At 42.3% G+C, this 23,453-nt stretch overlaps 1 protein-coding gene across 2 annotated transcripts in view; it reads right to left on the bottom strand.

Moving 5' to 3' along the window:
- Positions 1-22,518, bottom strand: part of SLC12A4 (solute carrier family 12 member 4) — a gene marked incomplete at its 5' end in the record, with an annotated part of 49,775 nt that extends 27,257 nt beyond the window's left edge. The window contains 5 exons of one of the 2 annotated variants that reach the window (XM_084294691.1): positions 207-338; positions 2,528-2,622; positions 6,092-6,369; positions 11,084-11,184; positions 11,462-11,551. In XM_084294691.1, coding sequence (XP_084150817.1) covers positions 207-338; positions 2,528-2,622; positions 6,092-6,263 — 399 coding nt within the window. Of the gene's footprint in view, positions 1-206; positions 339-2,527; positions 2,623-6,091; positions 6,370-11,083; positions 11,185-11,461; positions 11,552-22,253 lie in introns of those variants that run through there. The other variant, XM_084294690.1, reaches the window with a different exon arrangement.
- Positions 22,519-23,453: the final 935 nt, after the last annotated feature.

The raw sequence follows: 23,453 nt of genomic DNA, 5'->3' as shown, positions 1-23,453 counted from the left end.
CGAACCCTCCTCAACCACTGGATCAGTTCCCATTTTTTGATGCCATCTGATTACCTACCACTGAGTTCTACAGTCTTCTTGGCAACACTGCCACAGCACCTCACAGCTACAGAAGTTAAGATAAAGTGTAAAGGAATCCAGCTCTCCAAATTCACATAGGGAACTATTCAGTTTGTTAGCTGGCCACAGAGAGAATTTTTACTTACTTTTGATACTTTCTTCTTGGAGCCATCGGTGCTTTCTGCTTCTTCGTGTTCCTTAACACCCTGGGTAAGGTTTGTGTAGTTGACCAACTTGCCAAGCAGAGATGACACTTTTGGTCGTATATCGAGTTCTTCCTGTGGAAGAAAGCAATAAGTCAGCTTCTGCAAGCCACAGCATTTGTGGAGAGGAGGTGGGGTCATGCCTTCCTTGGCATGAGGCTGCCAAGGAACACACCAGTAAAATCAACAAGGGGAGAATGGAATATTTCATTGTGCATGAACCACTGAGGAGAGGGCTTATTTCTGAAATGAGAGCAACTGACAGGAAAAGGCCATAGCAACACGTATGCACTGTATGCACCCTTCTCCTTATGTACTGGAAAACACAATTTACAGCAATAAAGCAGAACTTTGAGCTTCAGGACTGTACAAAAATGAACATGTGCCTTTCATGAATCTCTAACATTAACGTACAACAACAGATATAGTTTTAAAAGATTCAAGTTTACGAATAAGCCAGTCTAATACTTGAAGTCCAGTCGTTGCACACACATGTGAATTCTGAATCACTTTATTACACTTTTCAACTGTGTAATCTAATTCATGTGGAACTAGATAAAATCCCAGAAGCCATACGTATAGAGCCTCACAGTTTTAGATTCTTCCCATCCAACCTCTGTTTCTGAAAGTAATTTCAAGAACAAACCAGTGGCTTCCCCATGCAAACACATACTTTCCTCAGACCAAGAAGGAAAAAGAAAGAAAAAAAAAAAAAGAAAATCTGCAGCTCAATGAAACAGCTAGCCTGCAAAGAAACAAAAGTAGGACAAAGTCATTCTCTTCCCTTTTCTCTCTGAAGCTGAAATGCCTTACATGTCTAATTGCACAATAAGCAATGCATGGCAAAGAGAAACAGCTTTCTACACAGAAAATCAAAGCTGATTATGAAAGATTTGACTGTCTGAAGTTCTACCATATCTTCATGTATTGTCATGAACAGTTTCTGGGAGGATCAATGCTTTGCAGCTGATGCAGAAACTGACCCCAAACAGTAAAAAGGTAATGCCATGAGCTAAGCATCCCTTTTCTTATTCTTTCCACAAATCTTATGTATGAGATTTCCTAGAGATGCAACATTTCCCATCTTTAAAAACCTGGTTGGAGTAATGTGCTCCCCATTCAGCTGAGCAGCATAGCCTTTGTGTTACCTGCTCCTCCTCCTCTTTAGCACTACAGAAACAGCCTGCAGCATTGGTGTGGTACTGTGCTATTGCTTAGGAAGGAGGCGGGCATGTAAGTAGCAGCACTAATGCCACAAATGGCAGACTAACCATGACCTGCAAACCAGTTTATCCTGGTCATGGAATCACTGTGCCTTGGAGGAATGAGACACTGGAGCTGGGAGCATGCTTCCAAGTCTTTAGCTCAAGCACTCTGCCATGCAAACACTTTTGTAGGAATTCCAGGGTGAGTTGCTATCTAGCAGGCTAATTATACATGTCAGGCTCTATGCCACACAGCTGGACTTTGCAGAGGCCAGCCTGGCTGGGTGTAGTTAACCAGGATCACTGGGAAGCAGTAACTCAGGAGCCCAGCTGGAAAGCAGCTGCAGAGCCATGCATAAACTCTCTGCACCACTCCCCAGAACCTGAGCTTCTGAAAACATTTTTTAGAAGCTTGGTCTTAGCACACCATGAGATATTTTCACTTAATGCAGTGCCAATGAAATGAGAAGAAGGATTCTGCTGGGCTTGGTGTGGGTCCAGATGGCCTCCTGTATAGGAGTCTGGTCCTCCTCACTTCTGCATGGAACCAGTCACCTCTCTCTGCCCCGCAGTATCTGAGCTATTCCATCCCAGAGAACGTCCCACCATTACCTCAGACAGCAAACACATACCCACAACCACAAGTGGTGAAGAAATCCCTATTACTGATATACTGCAGGTGTAATACAGGACACCCGGGCTAATTCGCATACCTGAATTTAGGCACACTCCTGCAGGACAATGCAGTGATTCTCAACACAGCAAATCAGCTGAGTCTCATTTTCCACACTGCTCAGCCCACAGAGCCACAGCTTCACTATTTAAATTCCTCAAGTCACCTCTGGTACCATTATACTTTGCTGCGTTATAGACTTACCCTTAAACACACCGACAGGTTTTTAGATACCAGACTCCCACTGAGTGAGAGTTAGATACCAATCCACCTGGATCTTTGCAATGCTCTACCTTCCACTGAATGATAAATAATATATATTCAACCCCTCCCAGCTCAAAAGATCACAAATCACATCAAAAGTCTGAAAAACACTTAGAAATTACCTCAAACAAGGCCAGATTTCTGTCATAGTAATCACCTCCCTTGCCAGCTTCTGAACTGTTGAGGAAAGGACTGTTTTCTTTATGGTTGCCATGACCTGCAAAGAAAAACGAAGCAGATTTTGGTAAAAAAAAAGATAGAGAGAAATCCCAAGGAAACTTTGTAACCTTGACAAAAAAAAAAATCCACAGGGAATAAACTTGTTTGTTCAACCAAATCCGTTTCTTTCAGTATCTAATGTTATGCCACGATATCGATATCAGAGACGTGACTCTGTCAGGGGAGGTTTTGCTCTTTCTATTCCTCAGTTTCTATCAAAGCAGACTAAAAAGTCACTGCAAAGCAAAACGTACAAGTAGGGTCCCAGCTAACCCCCAGCTGGGCCTTTGTTCTCTAACGTTTCCTTAGATGACTACTCCTTACACCAAACTGTGACAAGTCGAGATACAGTACTTCTGCACCCGGAAATCTCTCCTAACACTGAGAGTAACTTGTGAGCAGCATGTCCAAACAGATCGGGTCAATATAGTAAGACTGAACAATTCAAAAACTAAACTCTGTTGCTACAATACCGGAAAATATCAACCAAAAAGCTCCTCCACCCCGCCGCCCACGAAGTCCTAGACATAAAACCACACAGACTTCACGAACCCTTACCACTTTTGTTTTAAACAGACCGTGCATTCTTCAGAGTCCTCTTACGCTTTTAAATTAAAACCTAACAGCAGGTACAGTAAAAACAAAGCATTCACATATGCAACAAACCATGAAAATAAAAAGATTATCTGGGAGAGCAGAAACTTTCTTTAGAAAGTATAAATTTAAAAATTAAAAAAGGGCACTATAGTACAAAATAATTTCTGCCAAATGAAAAAATAAATAAATTTAAGAAAATTTAAAATTAAGTCGATTCCAGTAATCAGAAGTTCTCTGACATGTGGCTCCCATTATCATCTGCTTGACGAACAATTCCTTTCAGTTCCTTTCTTTTGCTTGTAACTCTTCACTCCCTCCTCTTTCAGCCAACAGAAACTAAAGAGATTTCCAAAAGTATCTCCTTAAGAGAAGGTCAATCCAAGGAATACTCTCTCTATTTACCAAGAAAAAAAAAAGTAACCACTAAAGAAACTGAAAATGAAAGGAAAAACAGATTATCTCAAATGAAAAGATGGCAAGTTAAAGAAGCCTTGTACGCTGACTAGGAAAAAAAAAAAACGAGATTAAATAGCTGGATTTTGGGGTGCATATTTTCACTGATTAAAGTAATCAATTCAACAAGGCTATGCTAAATTATTTTAATACCATGGAAGTGTAATTATTTCTGCATTGTGAGATCTGAATCAACTTACAAAATTAACAGGGCAGGCAAGTAGAAGACTCCTCCCCTACACACACTGATCAGCACATACCCCACCGTTACCAACATTATTGTTTCTAGCAAAATAATATGAGAAATTTCAGTGCTATTCTTGCTGAAGGGAAGCAATGCACATGAGGAAGCACTGTTTGCTGGAAATTGCTCACAGGTGCTTCGAGCAAAACTGGTGGGGAAAAACTCACAAACAACAGATGTCTTTGTAAGTTTCTGGAAGTAATCACTTAGCAGACTGAAAATATTGGTAGATAGCAGTCGGCTGTTTTTACATGCCTACTGCTTTTCTCACTGCTCTGAGGATTAACACCGAAGCGTGGATTAGCAGCTGCCTTGCACTTGTCTCAGCCTATTTGCTGACCCTACCTACACGTAAGGGATGTTCACATTGCTGTATATTGTCAAACTTTTGCATGACTAAGAAAAAAAGTATCTGTAGGTTTAACACCACAATCAAAATAACATGTTTATTTAAATAAAGACAAATACTTACTAAACAAATGGTAAGAACTACTTGCTTTCTGTAAACATTAGGTCTTTCATTGGCAGAGGGAGTGTACTAGACCAATTTTATTGCAGTTCATATTGCTTGCTATTCTGCAGTCCATTCTATTCTATTTTGGTCAAAGTACATTTGCAAGTCTTGCTGAGGAAATTGAGTCATCTGCCATAGATTTTACTTATGAAATTGAAAATAGGCGGGGTGTGTTTGACCACAAAAATTGAAAACTTTGGTCTATGCAGTAGCTCCTCATTACACTTACCAAATGTAGCAGGGTCACAATTAACATGTTTTTTTTTGTTTGTTTGTTTTTTCCCCCTCTCCTTCTTCTTATCTCCTATATACTTGCTTTTACTTGCTTTGGTAATTCAAAGCTTAAAAAAAAGTCAAACAGTGATTTTTAAATTAATTCTTTGCTGTTGTAATTTTCTTTGTTCTTAGCTTATAGAAGCAGTTTACCACTTCAAAAAAAGTATAGTGGGTGTTCCATCATTTGTAATGCTTACACAATCTCTCTCTTTTTATGTATAAAAATCATACTGTTGTCAAGATAGCTCATACATCCAATCCCAGATTTTTATAGAAGATGACAATTGCTTTGCTCTTTCAAAATGCCAAGCCTCTCATTACTGTCATCAGTGTAACTTGCCCTTGGTTAAGAAACATTACTTCATACCTTCTCCCTAAGCCTGACACAAAGACAGTGACTTAAGATCAATCAAGATAAGTGGCATTATTTTTTAAATGGATCTTCATTTTACTGCAGTACATTTTTCATCACTGGTCTCTTCAAAAGCTCTGTGTCCTTCTCAGAAAGAGCACCTGGCTCCTCTCTCAGTCACCATTTGCATTTTCCAGTATCACCAAATTCCTTCCCATTGGCTTCCCTTCTGAATTTAAGTCCTTGGTGTGCTTGCTCTATACATCTTCCTGCACACAGGAAGCTCAAACAAAGCTAACTGCGAAAGAAAATCAGCAACACTAGTGACTGGAATTAGAGCATTGTTTTTGCGATTGCTAGGGCACGCTTTTCTCTCTATAGAACAGTTCAGATGATAGAGAGATACAGCTGGCTTTTTACCACATTCACAGCACTAGCTCCATTATCCTGGAAGTACGTACAGATTATGGATTACTGCCAGCTACTCAAAATAATAATGAATTTTCAAACTCCATGATTCTACCAATCCAACAAAATACCACATTAAACCCCCTCTCAAACACTGGTCACTTATACTCCACTGCTTGGCACTGTATGTTTACATTCAAGTTCTTTCAAAGAACATATTTTAATTTCACCATTACATGGATCTGGGTGCTACAGAGATGCGCCCTGCATCAAGAGGAGTAGAGTAGTACACTGAATAGTTAAAAATGGCTAATTAAATGATAGCCAAAATCACCTTCACTACAGTTGTATGTTTGGTGTAATCTCTACTTTTCATACATGTTGTAAAACAACACCAAGGTATTAATCTCAGCTTCTCTATTTCTATATTCTGTTCCTGATTTCAGGAATAAAACCCATGGTGAATGACTCCATTTGCTCAACAAGAATCGCACAAGAATCAACAGGTGACCACACTCCAACAGAACAGAGTACAGCACAGCGTGACACATATTGCAATAAAATATTTGTACGGTATATTCTGTCTGCCAATGAGCAACAGCAGCATCTTCACACAGACTTACTTGAACAGGAAGAGCTTGTTATCTCCATCAGTTTTGGAAGAGTGCAGAGGTGACCTCGGAAAGATACTCTGGGGAATTCTCGCCCCAGCTTCTCACGAGGACAGTTTACACTCTGAAGCATGAAGTCTCCTGGGCGAGCACCATCCCGTGACATGGGCAGAGTTTTCCACATTCTTAGTTATCAGGCCTTTGGTCTTGGACAGCAGCTATGTGATGTTAGTTTTCATGATGCAAGATTGTTTTGCAAGGAACATTTCATAAAGAGGGAGCTATATACTCTGCAACAGAGAATAATTTATTTGCCTTAGTCCCTAATTAATCTCAATTTGTGAGATAGGAAAGCTGTACGCCAAGTAGGCTAATGTTTCCTCCTCACTTGTTTCACTGCTTCTCAGTCTTCATTATGTTTCAATAATTAAGGGTTCTTAATTATTAAGTTATTATTAATAACTTCTGAATGCTGCCAATTCTCTTCCAAACCAAATAATTCTATTTACAGCCACCACTACAACTATGCAGTATGGCTAAATCTCCAGCATACATGTAGATCCCTGCACTTTTTAAGGCTCCCTGACACAGGTACAGGCACAGGTCTAGAGAACAACATTCACTGTGTGGTTCAACTGGGTTCCATAAAATAGCGAAGATGCTCCATGGAACGCCACCTAAACACCCCGACTGTGCATATATGGAAGTGTGCAAACACACCAGCCCAGGAGATAGGATAAAATGATAAATGCATGTCCAAACCTTTGCCTTGCTTTTATCTTATTGCCAGGAAAAAACACGGTAGCAAAACTGTACCAGACAGTCTGTGGGCTGGTTGTACTGTGTTCTCCAAAAACTTTAGGTTGTCTTTAAAAAAAGCAAAAAGACAAAGAACAGAGGATGGTGTTCACAAAACTGCTTTCTTTTTGGAAGATGGTTAGGCTAGAGAGCCAGCTCCCCTGCTAGAGCACCGTGTGTGCAAGCCTTTTGTGCAAGCCTGCAAGCCATCCTGTTTTCTTTGCTGAGGGATGAACACCAGGAATCAAGGAAATTTACAGACAAAACACCTACTTTAAAACAACTATAAGCAAGCCAGATTAGTGAGGATAAATGAAAGCTGAACAATTAGGCACGGCACAACTACTGTAAAGGCAGACCAGGAAGCTTTGCAGTGGTAAGGTGTACTCAGCCAGACTAGGACGATAATCATCCCTGGGAGAAGCCGGCAGGAGCGGCTGCGTGACTCGACCTGTCGAGGTTTTGTTCCCTATCGTCAGTTTCTGAACTCCCTTAAAGAAAACTACCACTCCCGTTCTTCATCACGCTTGGTTAAATAAATGGAAATTAGTACATCTTAAAACACCCTCAGATCTTTCCATTTGGACATGACTAAGCCAGATACTCACTAGTTCTTATGGAGGCTTTACCTATGTGACAAGTTAAGGCGTGCTGAAGGCACGGATGGACAGGCTTTCGTCTAGCCAGCACCAATAACAGGAAAAATATAGTAATGCAAATTAAGCTGCAGTTAGGCTTAAAATGTTAAAAAAGGATTCCCAAGAGGGCTGTACTTTGATACAGCCTGTGACGATGATATGTAGCGTTCCTGCAGCTCCCTGCCTGAGATATTCAGACCTAAACCTTAACTACATCCCTTTTGCTCAGGGACAGAGCTCTGAGCAGAGATTCACTAGAAAACCAGACATTCAAAGAAAACCCTGTGACCCTCCCCACAAGATAATTGAATTTCTGGAGCAGCGTAGGAGCTAATATCTTCTTTGTAATTGCACTGTGCATGCACAGCCTCCCTCGTGCACACCACAGTAAAAATATTTTTGTAATGAAATCGGCTGCAAAGCAGCTAGCACCACGTTTTACAAGCATCGCTGGTCACAAAGCCTGTGACAGTGAGGGACAGGCTGAGAGGTTTTCATGCACAGAGAACATTAAAAATAAATAAATGTAACTTAATCTAAGATTTAATAAAATTTTACAAATATTTTTTAATATTCCATCATATTTTAATATTCCATCTACAAATGACACTGGATTTGAACATTAAAAGGTAGAGTGGCTAATAACCCTGCAGCTGCTGAGGGATTCCTTTAACCTAATTTCAGCTCTCTGAGCAGTAGGCAGTTATGTTCAACTAATCGTGTCGGCTTGCTCTTCAGTCAGAAACAAATGGCTGAATTAGCAGATCCCTGAACTATGTCTCCTGTACATACATCTTGGCATGCTGAAAATTACACTGCTGCAGAGAACCTTAACTTCACTAAAAACCTAATTTAAAGATTGAAGACATGCAAAGCTGATCCCCCAGAAGAAAACACGTTTGTTCTTTTTGGATGATCCATTTTGGCTTTTGTAGATTTTTGTGTGTCAGGATCTTCACAAACTTCTATACAAGAGATCATGAGGCCTGAACTCAGTTTGAATTTTTGCCCATAAAACAAAATAAGTTTGCTAGACTTACTGTTCTCACAAGATCTGGAAGCAAATGAATACACACAAGACAGATACTCTACAGCAGATTCTACAGCAGAAAAAGTTGCAGAAACAATGGGATTGATGCAAACATTATTTTCAGGTTAAGTATTTCTTTCTTGCAGAACCAAATAGTTTCATTAGTCAACACATTTTAATGAAGACATCTGTTCACAGCCTTAAGGATCAAATTTTAACACAAAAAGCTGCCAAGGCCCATTTTCATTATACTTTGGGGTTTGTTTGTTTCTTTGTTTGCTTGTTTTTACAAAAAGGAACTGTTGTAACACAGTTTTTTGACAAAGCACTGTCCAGATGGTAATAGTGATATTACTTTTCCAAACACTTGCATCTTAAGATAAAACGTGGTTCCCTTGAAAAGGCTGTGCAGTGTTCAGATAGCATTCTTAGCAGAGACAGTAAAGTTTTGCAGAACTGAGTATTGCTGAAGAATAGAAAGCCCTAAATAAATTTCTTGGCCTTTCCTAGTAGTTCAAGAACCCTGATATCTCCACATTTGGCAGCAAAGCATTCTAGAGTATTGTTGATGTGTATCAAGAGACCACCATGTTTAGATAGCCTAAGAAAAACACAGATGACAGCACTTCAAATACATTCTAAATCTGTTTATGTTCTTTACTTATGTGGCCCCTCACATGGGCTCAACAAAACTTCTGCTCTTAGGACTGTCATGAAACCTCCTTCTTAGAGAATTTGGGAACTATAACAAATAATTCAACTTACAATTATATATTTTGTTTTTGCACAGATTATAACCCGTAAATTTCATAAATAAAATTCAGATATGGGTTCTTTTCTTGAATCACTCATGATCAACTACTTCGCAAAAATCCTAATCCAATGTTAGATATAGTCCAAAGAGATCTTATTCAAAATAATAGTAATAGAGACAACCTATTAAAAATGTTTGTTTCTCCATGGACAGCACACAGCTAGCCAGAAGTAAGAAACATTTTTTAAATACAAATTCTGATTATAAACTCATTCACTGAAGTAGCACTGGCAGCTCACATCACAAATCTGATAAGGAATATTAATTTATTTGCGCTTTATCTACAAAGTAACCAATATTATCTAAAAGATTTTTTTAAAATGTAAAAAAAATAAATCAAAGGACACTTTGTAATATTCAGCTTTTAATATATAGCTTTTTAGTATGTATTTAATATTTAGCTTAAGTTTTTTTCAAAAACTGAAAATGAGAATTTCATTGCTTTGCAATAGCAAAAGGTTTATAGAGACCTTCCCAGATTAAAAAAAAAAAAAAAAAAAACTCAAAGTATTTTGAAAACCTTGCTAAATTTTCAGTTATTCTTTTATTGTTTGCTTCTAAGTGCGTTGTTGTTTTGTCTGGGTTTCTTTTCAGTTTATTTTTTCCTTTTTGAGTAGGAGCACGTTTACATCAGAAATAGGAGAAACTGGAAAAAAACCGCATTGTATCAAGTGAGAAAAAAATCATTCACACTACAAAGCATGCATTGGCAGTGAAATAACTGATAACTGTTAATGCCAGTTCACTTAAGACCTTGGACCACTGAGTCGATTTTCACTGCAGGTGGCAGAAAGCATGAGCCATAAATCCCAGGCTGCCCAGGATTTTATGAAAATAAAGGCAAAAGGCACACTAGGTACCAAACCATACAACAATAAGTTCTGTGAGAGGAGAGAAGAGCAGAATGAAAGTGCAGATCGATTATTTTAACCTGGACAGCTTTTAGGCAGCAAAAAGACCCTCTGTACTTTAAACACAGGCTCAAACTATCACTGCTACACTGACAGCACTGAGCTCCTACATACCACAGCCAGACACACGCTTCCATCAAAAAACGCAGCTTAGGGCCAAACTACTGACGTGGATGGGGATTTTAAAAACGTAAGATGCTCACTCACCATTTTAAGACTAACACATAGCATTTACTTCACTGTGGATTACCACTGTCATTAAAATTTTGCGTTTACTGGATTTTACCCAACAAGTAAAGCGTGTTTCTTTGGCGCTACTCTGCAGATACCATGCACATGCTTACAGTCAGCAACAGCTTTGGCATCTGCAAAAGCTACACAAAGCATAGTTTTACCAAAATAAATAAAATTCCATATTGTTGATAATATATTAGTTCCTCTAAAACACTTCAGAGTTTTGGTTGTGCTCTGCATGAAAGAAACAGCCAAAGCTTACCCAGACAACCCAGACTACGGTTTGTCTGTAGCAGAGTAAAGAATTAGATGTAGAGCTAAGCAGAGATCTTTGATTTCTCCCTAAATAAACATCCATGAAGTTACTATCAGACTTTCACTGTACTTTGCAGAACTACATTAGGGAACAGCTTTACCAAACAAGTTGACTTACACTACACAACTCAGAGGATTTAGCAATTTAATAATAATAACCCTGTTTCAGAAAATGCAATGATTTTACTCCTCAGTAAAGATACGCTGATAGCTTCATAACAGTGTAATCCTTTGTGGATATTAACACCAACATGAAGTACTTACCCTTCAGCAGTAACTCTTTGCCATTTGCAGTTATTTGGTTTACCATTATTCTTCCTTCTGCTCTTAGCACATGCTCTAGTAAACGCCTTCTCTGTGAAGTCCTAAGGATCAGACAAGTTTAATATCGTATTCCCAAAAGAACTTTTCCTACCTCTGACAAACTGACTGCTGGCTGCAGTGCTCTGTGGGACTGATCTCTTTCAGGAAGCAAGAGGGCTTCTTAGAGAAAGCTAAGCCAACATTGATATACTCCTGGCATTATAATCCTTTCAACACTGAGAAAATATACAAATGTCAAGTTCTCACTGAAAATGCTATTCGTGAAATCCGAATCCAGCCACATCTAAGAGGCACTTTGCCAGCTGTTTGCACACTTACTCAGAAAAGCGTTTGCCACAGATCTGCTGCTTGCTGAGTGCGGAATCAGACAGCATTTTAAAGCTGCTAATGCCGTGAAGAGTATTGCTCTGTGACGTTTGCCCTCCAGGCACTTCAAGTGAAAACAGTGATGTATTTCTTTCCATCTTCAATAATTTTTTACTATGATTACCCATTAGTGGATGAATCATATGGAAGATCACATACACATACACACAGCATCTGTATGATGAAATGGAGGTTTATATAAGATACAGAGGCAGATACTAACTTAATGATTCTAAGTAGTTCATAATTACCAGAACGCTATACATTCTGCTTGTTTAGAAGGAGGTCCTTAAACCACACATACCACACTGAAACTATCTACATTACCCAGTAGCTGTAACCACCAAGAACGCCTCGGCGATTAAAAATGCCAAGTCACTTTTGAGAAATGGATTTAGGAACTCACGTTGCTTAAGAGCTTTCATAATGTAGAACTCTTCATCGCCAGCTGAAAAACACTATAAAAACAACCTTTGTACTTCACTGTAATCCACTTCAGAGGTTCTTTCATGTGGAACAACTCCAAATCGTTTCTCACGACTATCCTCCCTGAAACTCAGTCCCCTCGCATGCATGAAGGCATCTCAGATAAGACACGCCCTGTGTCAAAACATAGGAAGAATGTTTTTCTGCAGGGAAAATGCTAAAATACATTCTGAATTTCTCTGAAAGGCACCAAGCTACGTCTACGAGTCTGGCATACAGCTTCTATGGGATATTCAATTCACTTTTCTCTCTGATATCAAAAAATGGAAATGGTTTCCAGCCCTGTACCCATTCCGCTAAGCGTGTCTGTGCAGTAAGAAAGATGAACATACATTAGAAAGAAAGCACACCAAGAATAAAAGCCAACTGCACAAGCCACTAAGTGAGAACAAGCAGCTGGAACAGTGACCATTAAGTCAGTATTGTCACCAGCTCACAAAATGTCCTACAGAGAGCAAGTAGAACTGGAGGAGATGGAAGCAAGAGTGCTGAATATCTCCAGACATACAGAAAGTAACTGAAAAAAGGTTTCAATTAAAGGTTTAAATTACTTTGAGAATTTCAATGTGTGTATACATTACACATTACATACTACACAATGTAACAGACATTTACTATCCATTCCTAGAAGACAATGAGAAGATATCTATTTTATCTGTCAGTTTACTGTGAACTCCTGAATGCTTTATTTGTTGTCAGATAACTCATACAGAAAGTGGAAACTATTAGATTTTTCTTGCATTTGAGTAGGACTTTGTTCCATGTGAAAACAGAGCATGCAAGAGACTTTTTTTTTTTTTTTTTAAACTAAGGGAAAGAAAAAAAGGAGAAAGACAAAAAAGATGTACGCATGTATATGCTCCAAGGACGAAGAGTCGATCTTTCAGCGTGAAGGGCTGCAAATGTCCAAAACTCACTTGCAACCATGGTCACATTACTTAAAGAACTCTGAAAACATCAAATTCAGCCTGAGACTTTCTAAACAAAGGAAGTCACTCCATCCCAAACAAAATTTTTGGGGGTGGAGAGCACTCTGGCATTGCACATACGATAACACATAGGATAAATAACAAACTGCGGTTATTCAAACACACAATTATGAACAGCTCACAGGTCTTCCAAAATAGCACAACATACTGCACACTGTGTAACGCAGCACAGAGCAACACAAAGCCAAATACCTGGAAAAGCCACAGTGGCTTTTATTATCATTTTACAGGAAGTCTATCAGTTTGCAAAAGCATCAGAGCAAAATAAGAACAGCGTGTAGCTCACCGAAATTCTTCGTGTGGCAACAGGTAACGTGGGATCACTTCGCTTCTGCTCCACTGGTCAGGAATTAAATAAAGCACAAGCAACAGAAGGTAAGTCAGAGGAAACTCACGGACATCTAAAAGTGAGCTTAGCCTACCTGCCAAACACGTGCTTCCACCACAAAAGATACTGTGTCTTCAAAAGGGCAAGGGCAAAGCACCACCATTAAAATTATTATCTGCGTGTTGCCTTCAGTTACAGCGTTAAAGCTCCCTGCATGTACACTAAAGGGCACTGTACAAAAAGGCAGATAATCATCCCGCCGTCTGGTTAGACAGCATTGGGATGTAGCAAATAAAGCTCAGCTAGACTTCCTGACACGTCCAGCTGCAATGCCCCTGAAACTAATCCATGACATCGCCCCTACATTCTCTGGGACATATAGCCACATCAAAAGTAAATGGTTTGTTTCTGCTGGGGCAATATAACTTGGATTTAAGTTACATTCATGCAGGAATTGAATTTGGCTAAGGTTGGCAAGGTTTTGCTGATGATGCTCTAGAAACAGCTCTGCTCTGGAGATCATGTCCCAGTACAGAGTGAAGAATACAAATTATGAATGTAGGGAAAGGAAGGGATCCTGGAGGGAGGTGATAGAATACCCTAAACCAGTTTTGGTGCTGAACACTTCATATCATAAGACAACAGACTGAACAGTGATAACTGGAACAGAAAAAAAAAGCAGAAAATGTTTGTGAACAGTAAGTTCTGAAATGAGACTTGCAAATCGGTTAGGGAACCCCTACTTTATATCCTATGCATCAAGTTTGAAAACAAATATATACTATGGCAACAGCAGTGAAAGGGAAGTCAGATATATTACTTAAAGGTGGATCAGGACTGCAAAACTCCTGAATACAAAGGTAGAAAGCAGAAGAGAAACAGTAATGTGCTATTCTCCATCAGAGAGGGTGCAGCAGCTACACTGTCACCTTGAATTACTCCAAGTCCCAACCCAGACCTGACTTCCTCCATGAAAATCCAGAGGTGGACTTTGCACACAGTGATTAAGCTCAGGGCTGCTCAGCCTGCAAGCACAGACAGAGTCATGACACAAGGTAGCACTGCTATAGATAATTCTATGAAAAGCAATTGTACTCCAGGGCATAAGATTTGTGTTTTACTGCCGCAATCAGCAATTTAAAGTATGCAAGAGCAAGCCTTAACAAGTTTCCTTAGGAGTTACCCTAACTCAGCAGATGGGCAGCTTCTAATGGCACACCAGAAGAGTGCTTTTCTCCCTTTGACACGGAAGTGAAAGGCAAACGTTCACTCTGTTGCCTTACCGTAAGGAGATAACTGTGAAGACTAGATGCTGTTCTAAACTTTTCAAACAAAAAATTGCTGGATACTGGAAAAGGAAAAATGAAGGATAGCAAATAAGCTGTAGAAAACAAATACAGTTTAATTCAGGCGTAATTAGCTTGAATCTGTATGTAGTACTGCATGCCTCTGTCCGAAACAGCCTGCGTCATCCCTCCTCTCCCAGGATCTTGTTATACAATCTCTGCTGCAGTTCCCTGTAAGCCAGCTTCCAACATCAGCTTGCAGCTTTGATTCTAATTTTCTAAGTGATCAATGGATTGCATCCTAGTTATATGACAGACCACGTGGCAGTCAATGGGAGTTCGGCTACTAGGAGAACACAGGTCACTCGGGAGGCAAATTAAGGGTTCTGGATTCAAGTGGATAGACCCATGGGGCACATTTCCAGGTGACATCAGGCAAAGCCAGAACCTGAGTAGCTCTGGAAATGCTGTTATGGCATGCCCTAAGCAGACCAGCTTCTTGCCATTGTACTCTGACCACCAGGACAAAGCTGGGATGATGTCTGTCCTCTCGCTAGCACCGGCATCTTCTCCCTCACCTCTCCCCCCAGCTGCCCTGCACAGCCTGGCACTGGCCTTGCACCATCTGCTTAGCAAAATGCCATTTCACTTACATCTCCAACAAGTCTTAGGCTGCCTCCCATGAGCAAAGACAGCTAACTTGGCAGTTTTGCCAACCGATCAACCTTCCCTGTTCATCCATAAGCTAATGAATGGAGCCAAAGCTCTTTTTGGTCAATTAGTGCTTTATCCTGCACATCTAACCCCACCTCTCTGTTCTACAGAGCAGAATGAAGATCAAAAGATGATTCAAAATATTCCACCAAGTACCTTTAATAGCAGCAAATATTTCAGCAAATATTGGAGGGGGGGGGAAGAATTCCTAGCGCCGTCCTAACCAACACCTCTGTTGCTCAGACATGAATTAAGACTGCTGAGGAAAAAAAAAAAAAAAAAAAAAAAAGGTTTATTTTTTCCAGGCCAAACCTAATACCTACCACAAAAATAAACCTACCCCTTTAACTCACGAACTTCTTTTTATGGCCCAAAAGAGACAGTTTGAAAGGGCCACTCAGGACAAAGAGGCAGTTTGCAGCCAACAGAACAACCTCTGGATAGGTGTGCACTGGATGACAGAAGAGAGGGGACCCGTGCCACATAACAGCATGTAAGATGTTATCACATCCAAAACCCTGAAGAGAAGCTAACCACACATGGATTATAAGATCTGTATTTTTCCTGGTCATGTAGCTATTTTATATTTAAAGACAACATATTTAATGTATCTCAAATATTTGATATTGCTGGTGTTTTTGGTGTATGGTGTTGTTATTTTACATGCATCAAAAGAAGGTTTTGTCGTCTTTGCACTGACTACAGCAGCCAGCGGGAAAGATGCAGTTCTCCATGTGTGACAAAAATCCAAGTATACTGAAAGAAGTCATCCAAAGCAGCTCAGCTGAATGAACAAAAGATAGTACTACTCACCACTAAGGGACCACTTGGCATCACTTAAACAGATGCCTATTGAAAGCAAATAAGCAGGAAAAGGGATTTACAAAATCAAACAGCAAAAATACTGAAACTTTCTTAACTGTGAAAATGCAAATCAGCTCAGTACAGCACGACATCCAAAATTTCTGATTCAAAGGTTACTGAAGACAACACAAACATTCCTAAAATGTAATTCCAGTAGGCTTCAGATCATGTCTTAAAATGGTGCCTTTTTTTTTTTTTTTTTTAGTTATCTGTAGCTCATATAACAAAGTATTTCCAAAAACAAATGAAAAAAAACTTTAACCAATGGGTTAAAGATACAAAACCCTTGATCAAGTAAGTCTTGCACCAGTGGATTGGTAATAGCAATTTTGCTGAAATACAAAATCAGTCTGCATATTAAGTTATTTCTTACATTGTAGTCAAGAGCAGATGTAAATTTTTAACCTGGTCTTGGAATGGAAAAACTCACCAAATGCAGCCTTGCTCTCTCTGTGGCACTGTGTGTCCCCATTCTCTTACATGCACTTAAAAAGAAAGCACTGATCACCAAGAGTGATTTTCTTCCAAGTTTTTGTTCTTCTACTTCAGTGAATGGCACTTAGTGTGTTTGGCTACATTTCCTCCTCAATGAAGCTGCAAAGTTACTTAGTCACCATTCCACATGTAACTTTAGAGCAAAAGTCAAATTTAAACTTTACAGTTAAGAGCATGCAGAAACGTATTCTTTCATTTTGCTGTAGCCGAGGACTGGGGGAGAAAGGAAGAGTCACTATTTTCTTTAAGGAAGTGAAATGCTGCAGAAATTTGCAAGGGCAAATGGAATAAACAACACAAATCAGTTTTACTTGTGAGAGAGACAGGTACCACAAATACAATGTAGGAAACCCAAAACCTGATCTGAATTCCATTAGGAGAGTGCAGAAATTGAATAAAAGACAGAGCTCCAGCACACTGAAAAAAAAAAAGGTTAGAAAAAGAGCTTCATTGAGACTTAGTTTGAAGCTCAGCAAGTCAAAAGGAGCAAGCATTTGCAGGTAAAGATAGAAAATCCACGTCTTTTCATGTACAGCTGCTTAGCCTTCTGATACAGGTGTTCTCCTAAGCACAAAAATGTCAGCAGCTACAAAAGATGGTTGTTGGCTATTTTTTTTTTTTTCCTATCTTCTCTTATTTTTTGCGACCTACAGACCCACACACAGCTACAGGAGTTGCCTTCAGCTTACTTAGACACAGCCTTCACTGAGCTTTTCCAAATAACTCAAATACCAGAGAACCCACAAAAAGGGCTATGTTTTTCTATATTTAGTTAAAGTCTCCTGGCAGCCGGCAGCTAGCACCAAGGTCCCTTTAGTGCCGGACAGCTGCTGCCTCACCAGCTCTGTCTTAATCACGGCACTAGTTGGAGGTATGAGAGACACGCTTAGCAAAATTAAAAGTTCATGGAGTAATGTGAATCTTTTCTTTCCCTGGCAAGGATTTTTATGGATGAGTTAAACCTGACAAGACCACACGCTACTAAAAAAGATCAAGAAACTTGAGGTATCCACCTGGAACTCCATGAAAACAAGTCACACCAGATTTCGCAGCAAATCTCAGAGAAATGGTTTTGCTTTCAGGTTGCAATCCCTTTCCCCCACCCAAGTGTTATACACAGCTAATCATCTCACAAAGCACTTCTCTCTCCACTTTCATTTTTCACATTCCACATGCTTATCTTTTCTTATCTGAAGCAACAGGCCACTTATCTATGCACCTGTATACTGAAAAAGCACGCTGGAGTTTGGCACTGCTATCTGTGTTGTGCTAATTGCCAATTGCACAAGCTGAAAAAAAATACTGGGCTTCACAAGGATAACTGCTGCTAAGACCCCTTTCAGGATCCGTGTTTCCAATGATAACAATTGCTGTGTATCCTAATTATGTTTATAGTAGAGGGTAATAACTCAGGTCAAAGTATCTCAAAACCACTTTTAAATAAAAAGAACAAATACCAACATATTCAGCACTCATGAGAGACCTTTAAAATCTCCAAATTCACACAGAGAAAGAAAAATGTGATGCAAAGCTTGGCAGAACAGGAAAAAAGAAACAAAACCACCTTTCCTCATCAAAATACAATTAGATTGAATAAGATACAGAGAAATCTGTATCATTTTCATCAGACAATAGTGAACAAATCACCAGAGAAGACAGATGACTGACATTGGTGTATTTCTCTTCTCAAGTGACTTTTCTCCCAAACTGTTATGAGTTTCTGCCTTGACTCCTCCCCAGGTCCCCTCTTGCATGACTTCTTTCTACAGTTTAGAGGCAACAGAAATAACGCTGAAGATGCACGTGTTACAGAGGTTATGCAAAAATACACTGTTATGTCTACTGTAACAGCATCGTTTACCCACAGTGCTACTAGCACAAGTCCTGGTTTGAACTTAAGAGAACCTAAAATATATTTGGACACATATTTTTATCACTGCTGTTTAGCTGCAATATCTAATTTGTTATTGACTAATTTTATCTTGTCTCTGGACTTTGCCAAAACATTTATGTATAAGAATTAAGAGCTTTGCAGAGGGATTTTTGAATGATTTATGCATCTCCATTAAAGGTATCTTTAGATATACTTTATGCAAGCTTCAATTCAACTCTTGCAAACAACTTAAAACCTTCACTATTCAGTTACCGCATATTAAAAAGCAGTGACTTGGGAAGAAGTAAAAATTCACTGCTTTCACAGCAGAACCTCCTTCATCCATCTACTCCGGTTCCAAACCAGCCTGTTAAAACTGACCAGCATAACCTGCTGCTGCACAAGGATGCTGTACGTACCGATGCAGACTGTAAGCATGAGGAAAAGGTCTCAAGTCTAGTTAGAAAACCGTGGGCTGAAAGAAAGCCATGTGATAATTGGAACATAAGCAGAGCAATTCATTGGCAAAACCCAAGGGTGGCAGCTGACCAAGGTTGGTTAGTGACACCAAGCTGATTAGTGTCTCATTTCCACAAACAAAAGTCACAGGAGGATAAATAACTTCCCTTGGGCCACATGACGCTGTTGTACTTTGGTTAACATGGTGTGCAACCACTGTAAAGCTGAGATTCCTGTTAAAGCAAAGCTTAGTTGTTTTTTGTAGGGTTTTTAACCACTATTCAGTGCCCCCTTCCCTTTTCTTACTCTGTGTACCCAAGCTAACACGCTTGCGTTGTTTCAAAGACTGAAGAGATGCCAAATTCACATTTCTCATCCCTGTCAAACCATAAAGCAGGATTCACATGTTTGTCATAGGATCACAGGATAATTCTTTGTGCTTCTTTTTCTAAATGGAAGATGTCAAATTCTATTACAAGCACTAACTGTAGGAAGGACCTGCTTAGAAGAAAAATGCTGGTTTTACTCACAAGCCAGCAGTGAAGCTATCTGGGAAGGGTGAATTGTTATGCACTGACCAATATTGTCTTATGCAAGGGTTTGATGAGAAATTCTTATTGCAGAATGGCTTCACCTCTGTGTTGCTTAGGTGACACCACATCACTTAATATCCCAAATAATGCAGAACTCAGAGAAAAAGCATTCACAAACAAGACCATGAAAAATGTTAGAGTAAGAAGGTCAGAGGGAAATGAGAATCCATCAGAATTGTAAGCTTACGACATTGTGCAAGGAGTATCTGAACAACAGATCAGCTACTTTGCGTCTAGAGACCAGCTATAAGCAGTTATATTACCGTGATAAATCACAGGCTTGAAGGGCCATATCATTACTCAGTCACTTTAACCCATCCCCAATCAACTGAGCAACCCAAACAAGTCTTTAAATGTCTTGAAATAATGTTCTGAGTAGCAAGCCACTTAAAGATTTCCCTGAAGAAAATTCAGCAGTCCCTTATACTGGCTGTGGCACTACTTGACTGCAGATAAAGCCTGGACAATTGGCGTTGTTCGGGCAGCTCTGCGTGCATTCTTGCAGTGCCAACATGAATCATGTGCACTTTGATGGGGCCACAACCCAGAACTGACAACCTGCATTTAAGTCAAACAAACTTTACCTTATCTAAAATCAGAGAGATCACCAACATCAACCGGTCCCACCGTGAGTCCCTCAATCTGCTGCCACAGAAAGCTCTGGAAGGTCCCCCTCTTTGCTCCACAATGCAGGTGCTAAGCAGCTGTAAGATATTTGGCCTCCAACAGGAGTTTCCCATCCCTACCAGGTCCTATTTTCGACTCTTCCCCCGGTAGGCGAGGCTCCTGCTCTCTGCATAGGATACGGAAGGAAGCACCAAGAATAACACGGGGTGGGGGGGAGTTTAGATTCCCCTCTGCAGAGCCATAAACCCAGGAAGCCTAGGAGGAGATCGACAAGGCAGTGGGGAAGAACACTCTTGTCAGTACAGGTAGGTACGAAACGTATCTGTATACGCATACCCTGAGGATATGAAACAACACTTAATTACTGTGAAAGTAAATTAAAAAATAGAAGACAGTTATAGTTCAAACAGAAACAGGACTTAACTACTGTACATTAATGGAGATGTTACCAGATATTTATCGGTTTTAAAATAAAGAGACTGAGCTAACTTCCAGCAGCGTGGCTCTGTGTGCTGCAGAGACCAGAGCTTGCCAAGTACCAGCAGACTGGGACAGGGAGCTGAACATCTTTCCGTGCGCTGCTTGCCCACACCCTACAGGCACTCTGATAGCCAGACAACAGGCAGCTTGAGCTGACCTTCCTTTATCCCCCACGGCAGCAGCTTCCACAGGTCCCTCTTACCAGCCAAAACTAATGAGCAGAGAAACAACCTGCTCAGATGGGTAAAAATCATCTATTATTGTCATACACATTAACTATATGTCAAGTAACCCGGACTTCAAGTACACCTGTTTATAAAGTGAAGTCAAGGCCCTACACAGCCTTTAGGGCTAGCATCTCAACTTGTCTGTGAAAACTGACAAGTCAGGAAGGACACTTGCGTTCCACGAGCCCAAAACGTGCATGCTAGAAAAAAAGCAAACATAACAGACATTAGATCTATATGAAATCTAAAATTCATTTGAGAACTATGGGAAAAAAAAAAAAAGAGACAAAGTATATATTGGAGATTGGATAACAAATTCACAGAGAACCAAAGAGAATGCCAAGCCAGAAACTGGATATTGATCTCATGACATCTGAGTATCACTCAGCAAAACAACCCTTTTCTCCTTGAGCGCAGGCCTGAATAGCGCAGGCTCCCTTTAGGGATTATCGTGCATCCCATAACATTTGCATTATGAAAGGTTTGACTGCACAGGCAAGGAGGAGCAGGCCAGGTGTTTACTGATTTTTCTTTTGTTGCCTAGAATCCTGCGTGATTCACAGAGGGCAAGTCAGATTCACGTGCTGAGCCCATGGGAAGATCCTCCTCGCAAAGGCTACAAGACTAAACATAACTAAAGCAGAGAAAACATTACAGACACCACAAAGAGCTGAAATAACCTTTTAGAAGAACCGCCCCGCTCTCCACATCTAAGTGTTCTTCCTTTGCTGGCTGGAAACACTCGCTGCACTTACACTAAAAAACACCACGGCAGGCTGAGCGCTGCCACCAGTTACCCAGATAACCAAACACGGTGCTCACAGCCCCAGATCCCTTCCCGAGACACGGCTCCCTTCTGCAAGCGGAATGCACGAACCGCTAACAAAAAGCTCTGCCCCAGCGCAGCCTCCCCGCCACCACACACTTGCTGTAGCATCCAGGGCCCGGTGTCAGCCCTCGCTGGCCAGGAGCCTCCCTCGGGGTGCCAGCAGCAGGAGAAGCGGTGCCCTCGCCGCGTTCCCCATCCCTGCTCTCCCCGGGACCGCAGCTATCGGCGCCTATCTCCCCGCACCCTCATCGCCTGCGGGAGGCCCGATAACGGCGGCGCCCCGGGCTAGCGAGGGGGAGCCCCCGGGGTGGATCCCGAGGGTGGATCTCCCCGGGGAGGATCTCCGGGGAGGATCCCCGCGGCCGGCGGTGCCGGAGCAGCCGGGGGCCGCCTTTGTGTGCCGCGGCGAGGCGGAGCCGGGCGGGGGAACCGCGCTCGCCCCGCCGGGGACCGGCAGCGGCCCCGGCAGCCGCAGCCCGGCCCTGGCCGCTCACCGTCGGAGCTGACGGTGTCGTAGGAGTCCGCGGCGGCTGGGGCGGCGGCCGGCTCTCGGTAGTCCACCCAGCTGAGCCCCTCCACGCTGTCGTAGTCGGCGCGGTGCTTGTCCTCCACCGGCACCACGGTGAAGTGCGGCATGGCTGCCGGGGCTCCCCGCGGCACGGCGGCCAGGCAGGCGGGACGCGGCGCGGAGCCGGCGGCGCATTCCTGCCCCGTGCGGTCACTTCCTCTCAGGAAACCGCGCTCCTCAACTCCACCCATTCCCCTCCGAAGCGCCGGGGCGGCGAGGAGAAGCGAGGCGAGGAGAGGCGAAGCGAAGCGAGGCGGAGCGGCGGCCGCCGCCCCCGGGGCCGGCGGGAGGGCCGGGGCCGCCCCGCAGCGAGGGCTGGGCGCGGAGGAGGGGCCGGGGGCGGCGCGGAGGAGGGAGAGGAGGACGAGGAGGAAGAGGAGGAGGAGGAAGAAGAAGAAGAAGGGGGTGTCCTGATAGGAGCCGGGCCCTGAGGGCGGCGGGGCGCGGTGTGGGCTCGGCACCGGGGGGGTTTCACCGCCCCCCCCGCCTGGCCGCCATTTGCTGGGCGGGAGCCATGAGGGGAGGGCGGCGGCCGGCCCGGGGGGCGGCTGGGGTGGAAGCCCCGGTCCTCAACCCATCGGCAGCGGCTTAATTAAAGGCATCGACTTAATTAGAAGCACATCGAGAGCCTCTACAGGAGCTGTCGCCAGGCACGGATGCGGCAGCTGTCCCTGTCCCCGCTTCCTGTGCTGGGGGTGGCCGCGGGGTGGTTCCTGGGCTTGCCCCTCTCCGCCTCGCTCCCTGCTCTGGCTGTGAAGTGCTCGGAAATAACGAGGCAAGCCCGAGGGAGACGGGAAGCATGACTGCACAAAAGGGGCTGGAGGGGCCGAGCAGTGAAATACTCCCCTTGGGAGAGCTGAACGCCAGCTAGACCCAGCGTATTTCCAGCCACATGCAAAGCAGACAGTTGCTAAGGCAGCAGACTGCCGGGGCAGATGAAGTGTGTCCCTGCTGCTGAAACAGGGCCTGGGAGCCAGGGCTGCCCCATTGTTATGTCCCACTCTTGGGGGCAGTGGGGTCTGCCAGCCCCCCGGCAGCCCCGCCGGACGCCTGGGTGGCGGCAGGGGCTGTAAAGCCCTGGGCATGCCTGCCCCTCAACCCCTCGTCCCTCAGGGAGCAAAATTCA

The sequence above is a fragment of the Netta rufina genome (assembly GCF_964035555.1).
Source record: "Netta rufina genome assembly, chromosome: 13".
Taxonomy (NCBI): domain Eukaryota; kingdom Metazoa; phylum Chordata; class Aves; order Anseriformes; family Anatidae; genus Netta; species Netta rufina.
The sequence above is the reverse complement of the archived record's forward strand: the minus strand, read 5'-3'. Positions and strand labels throughout refer to the sequence as shown.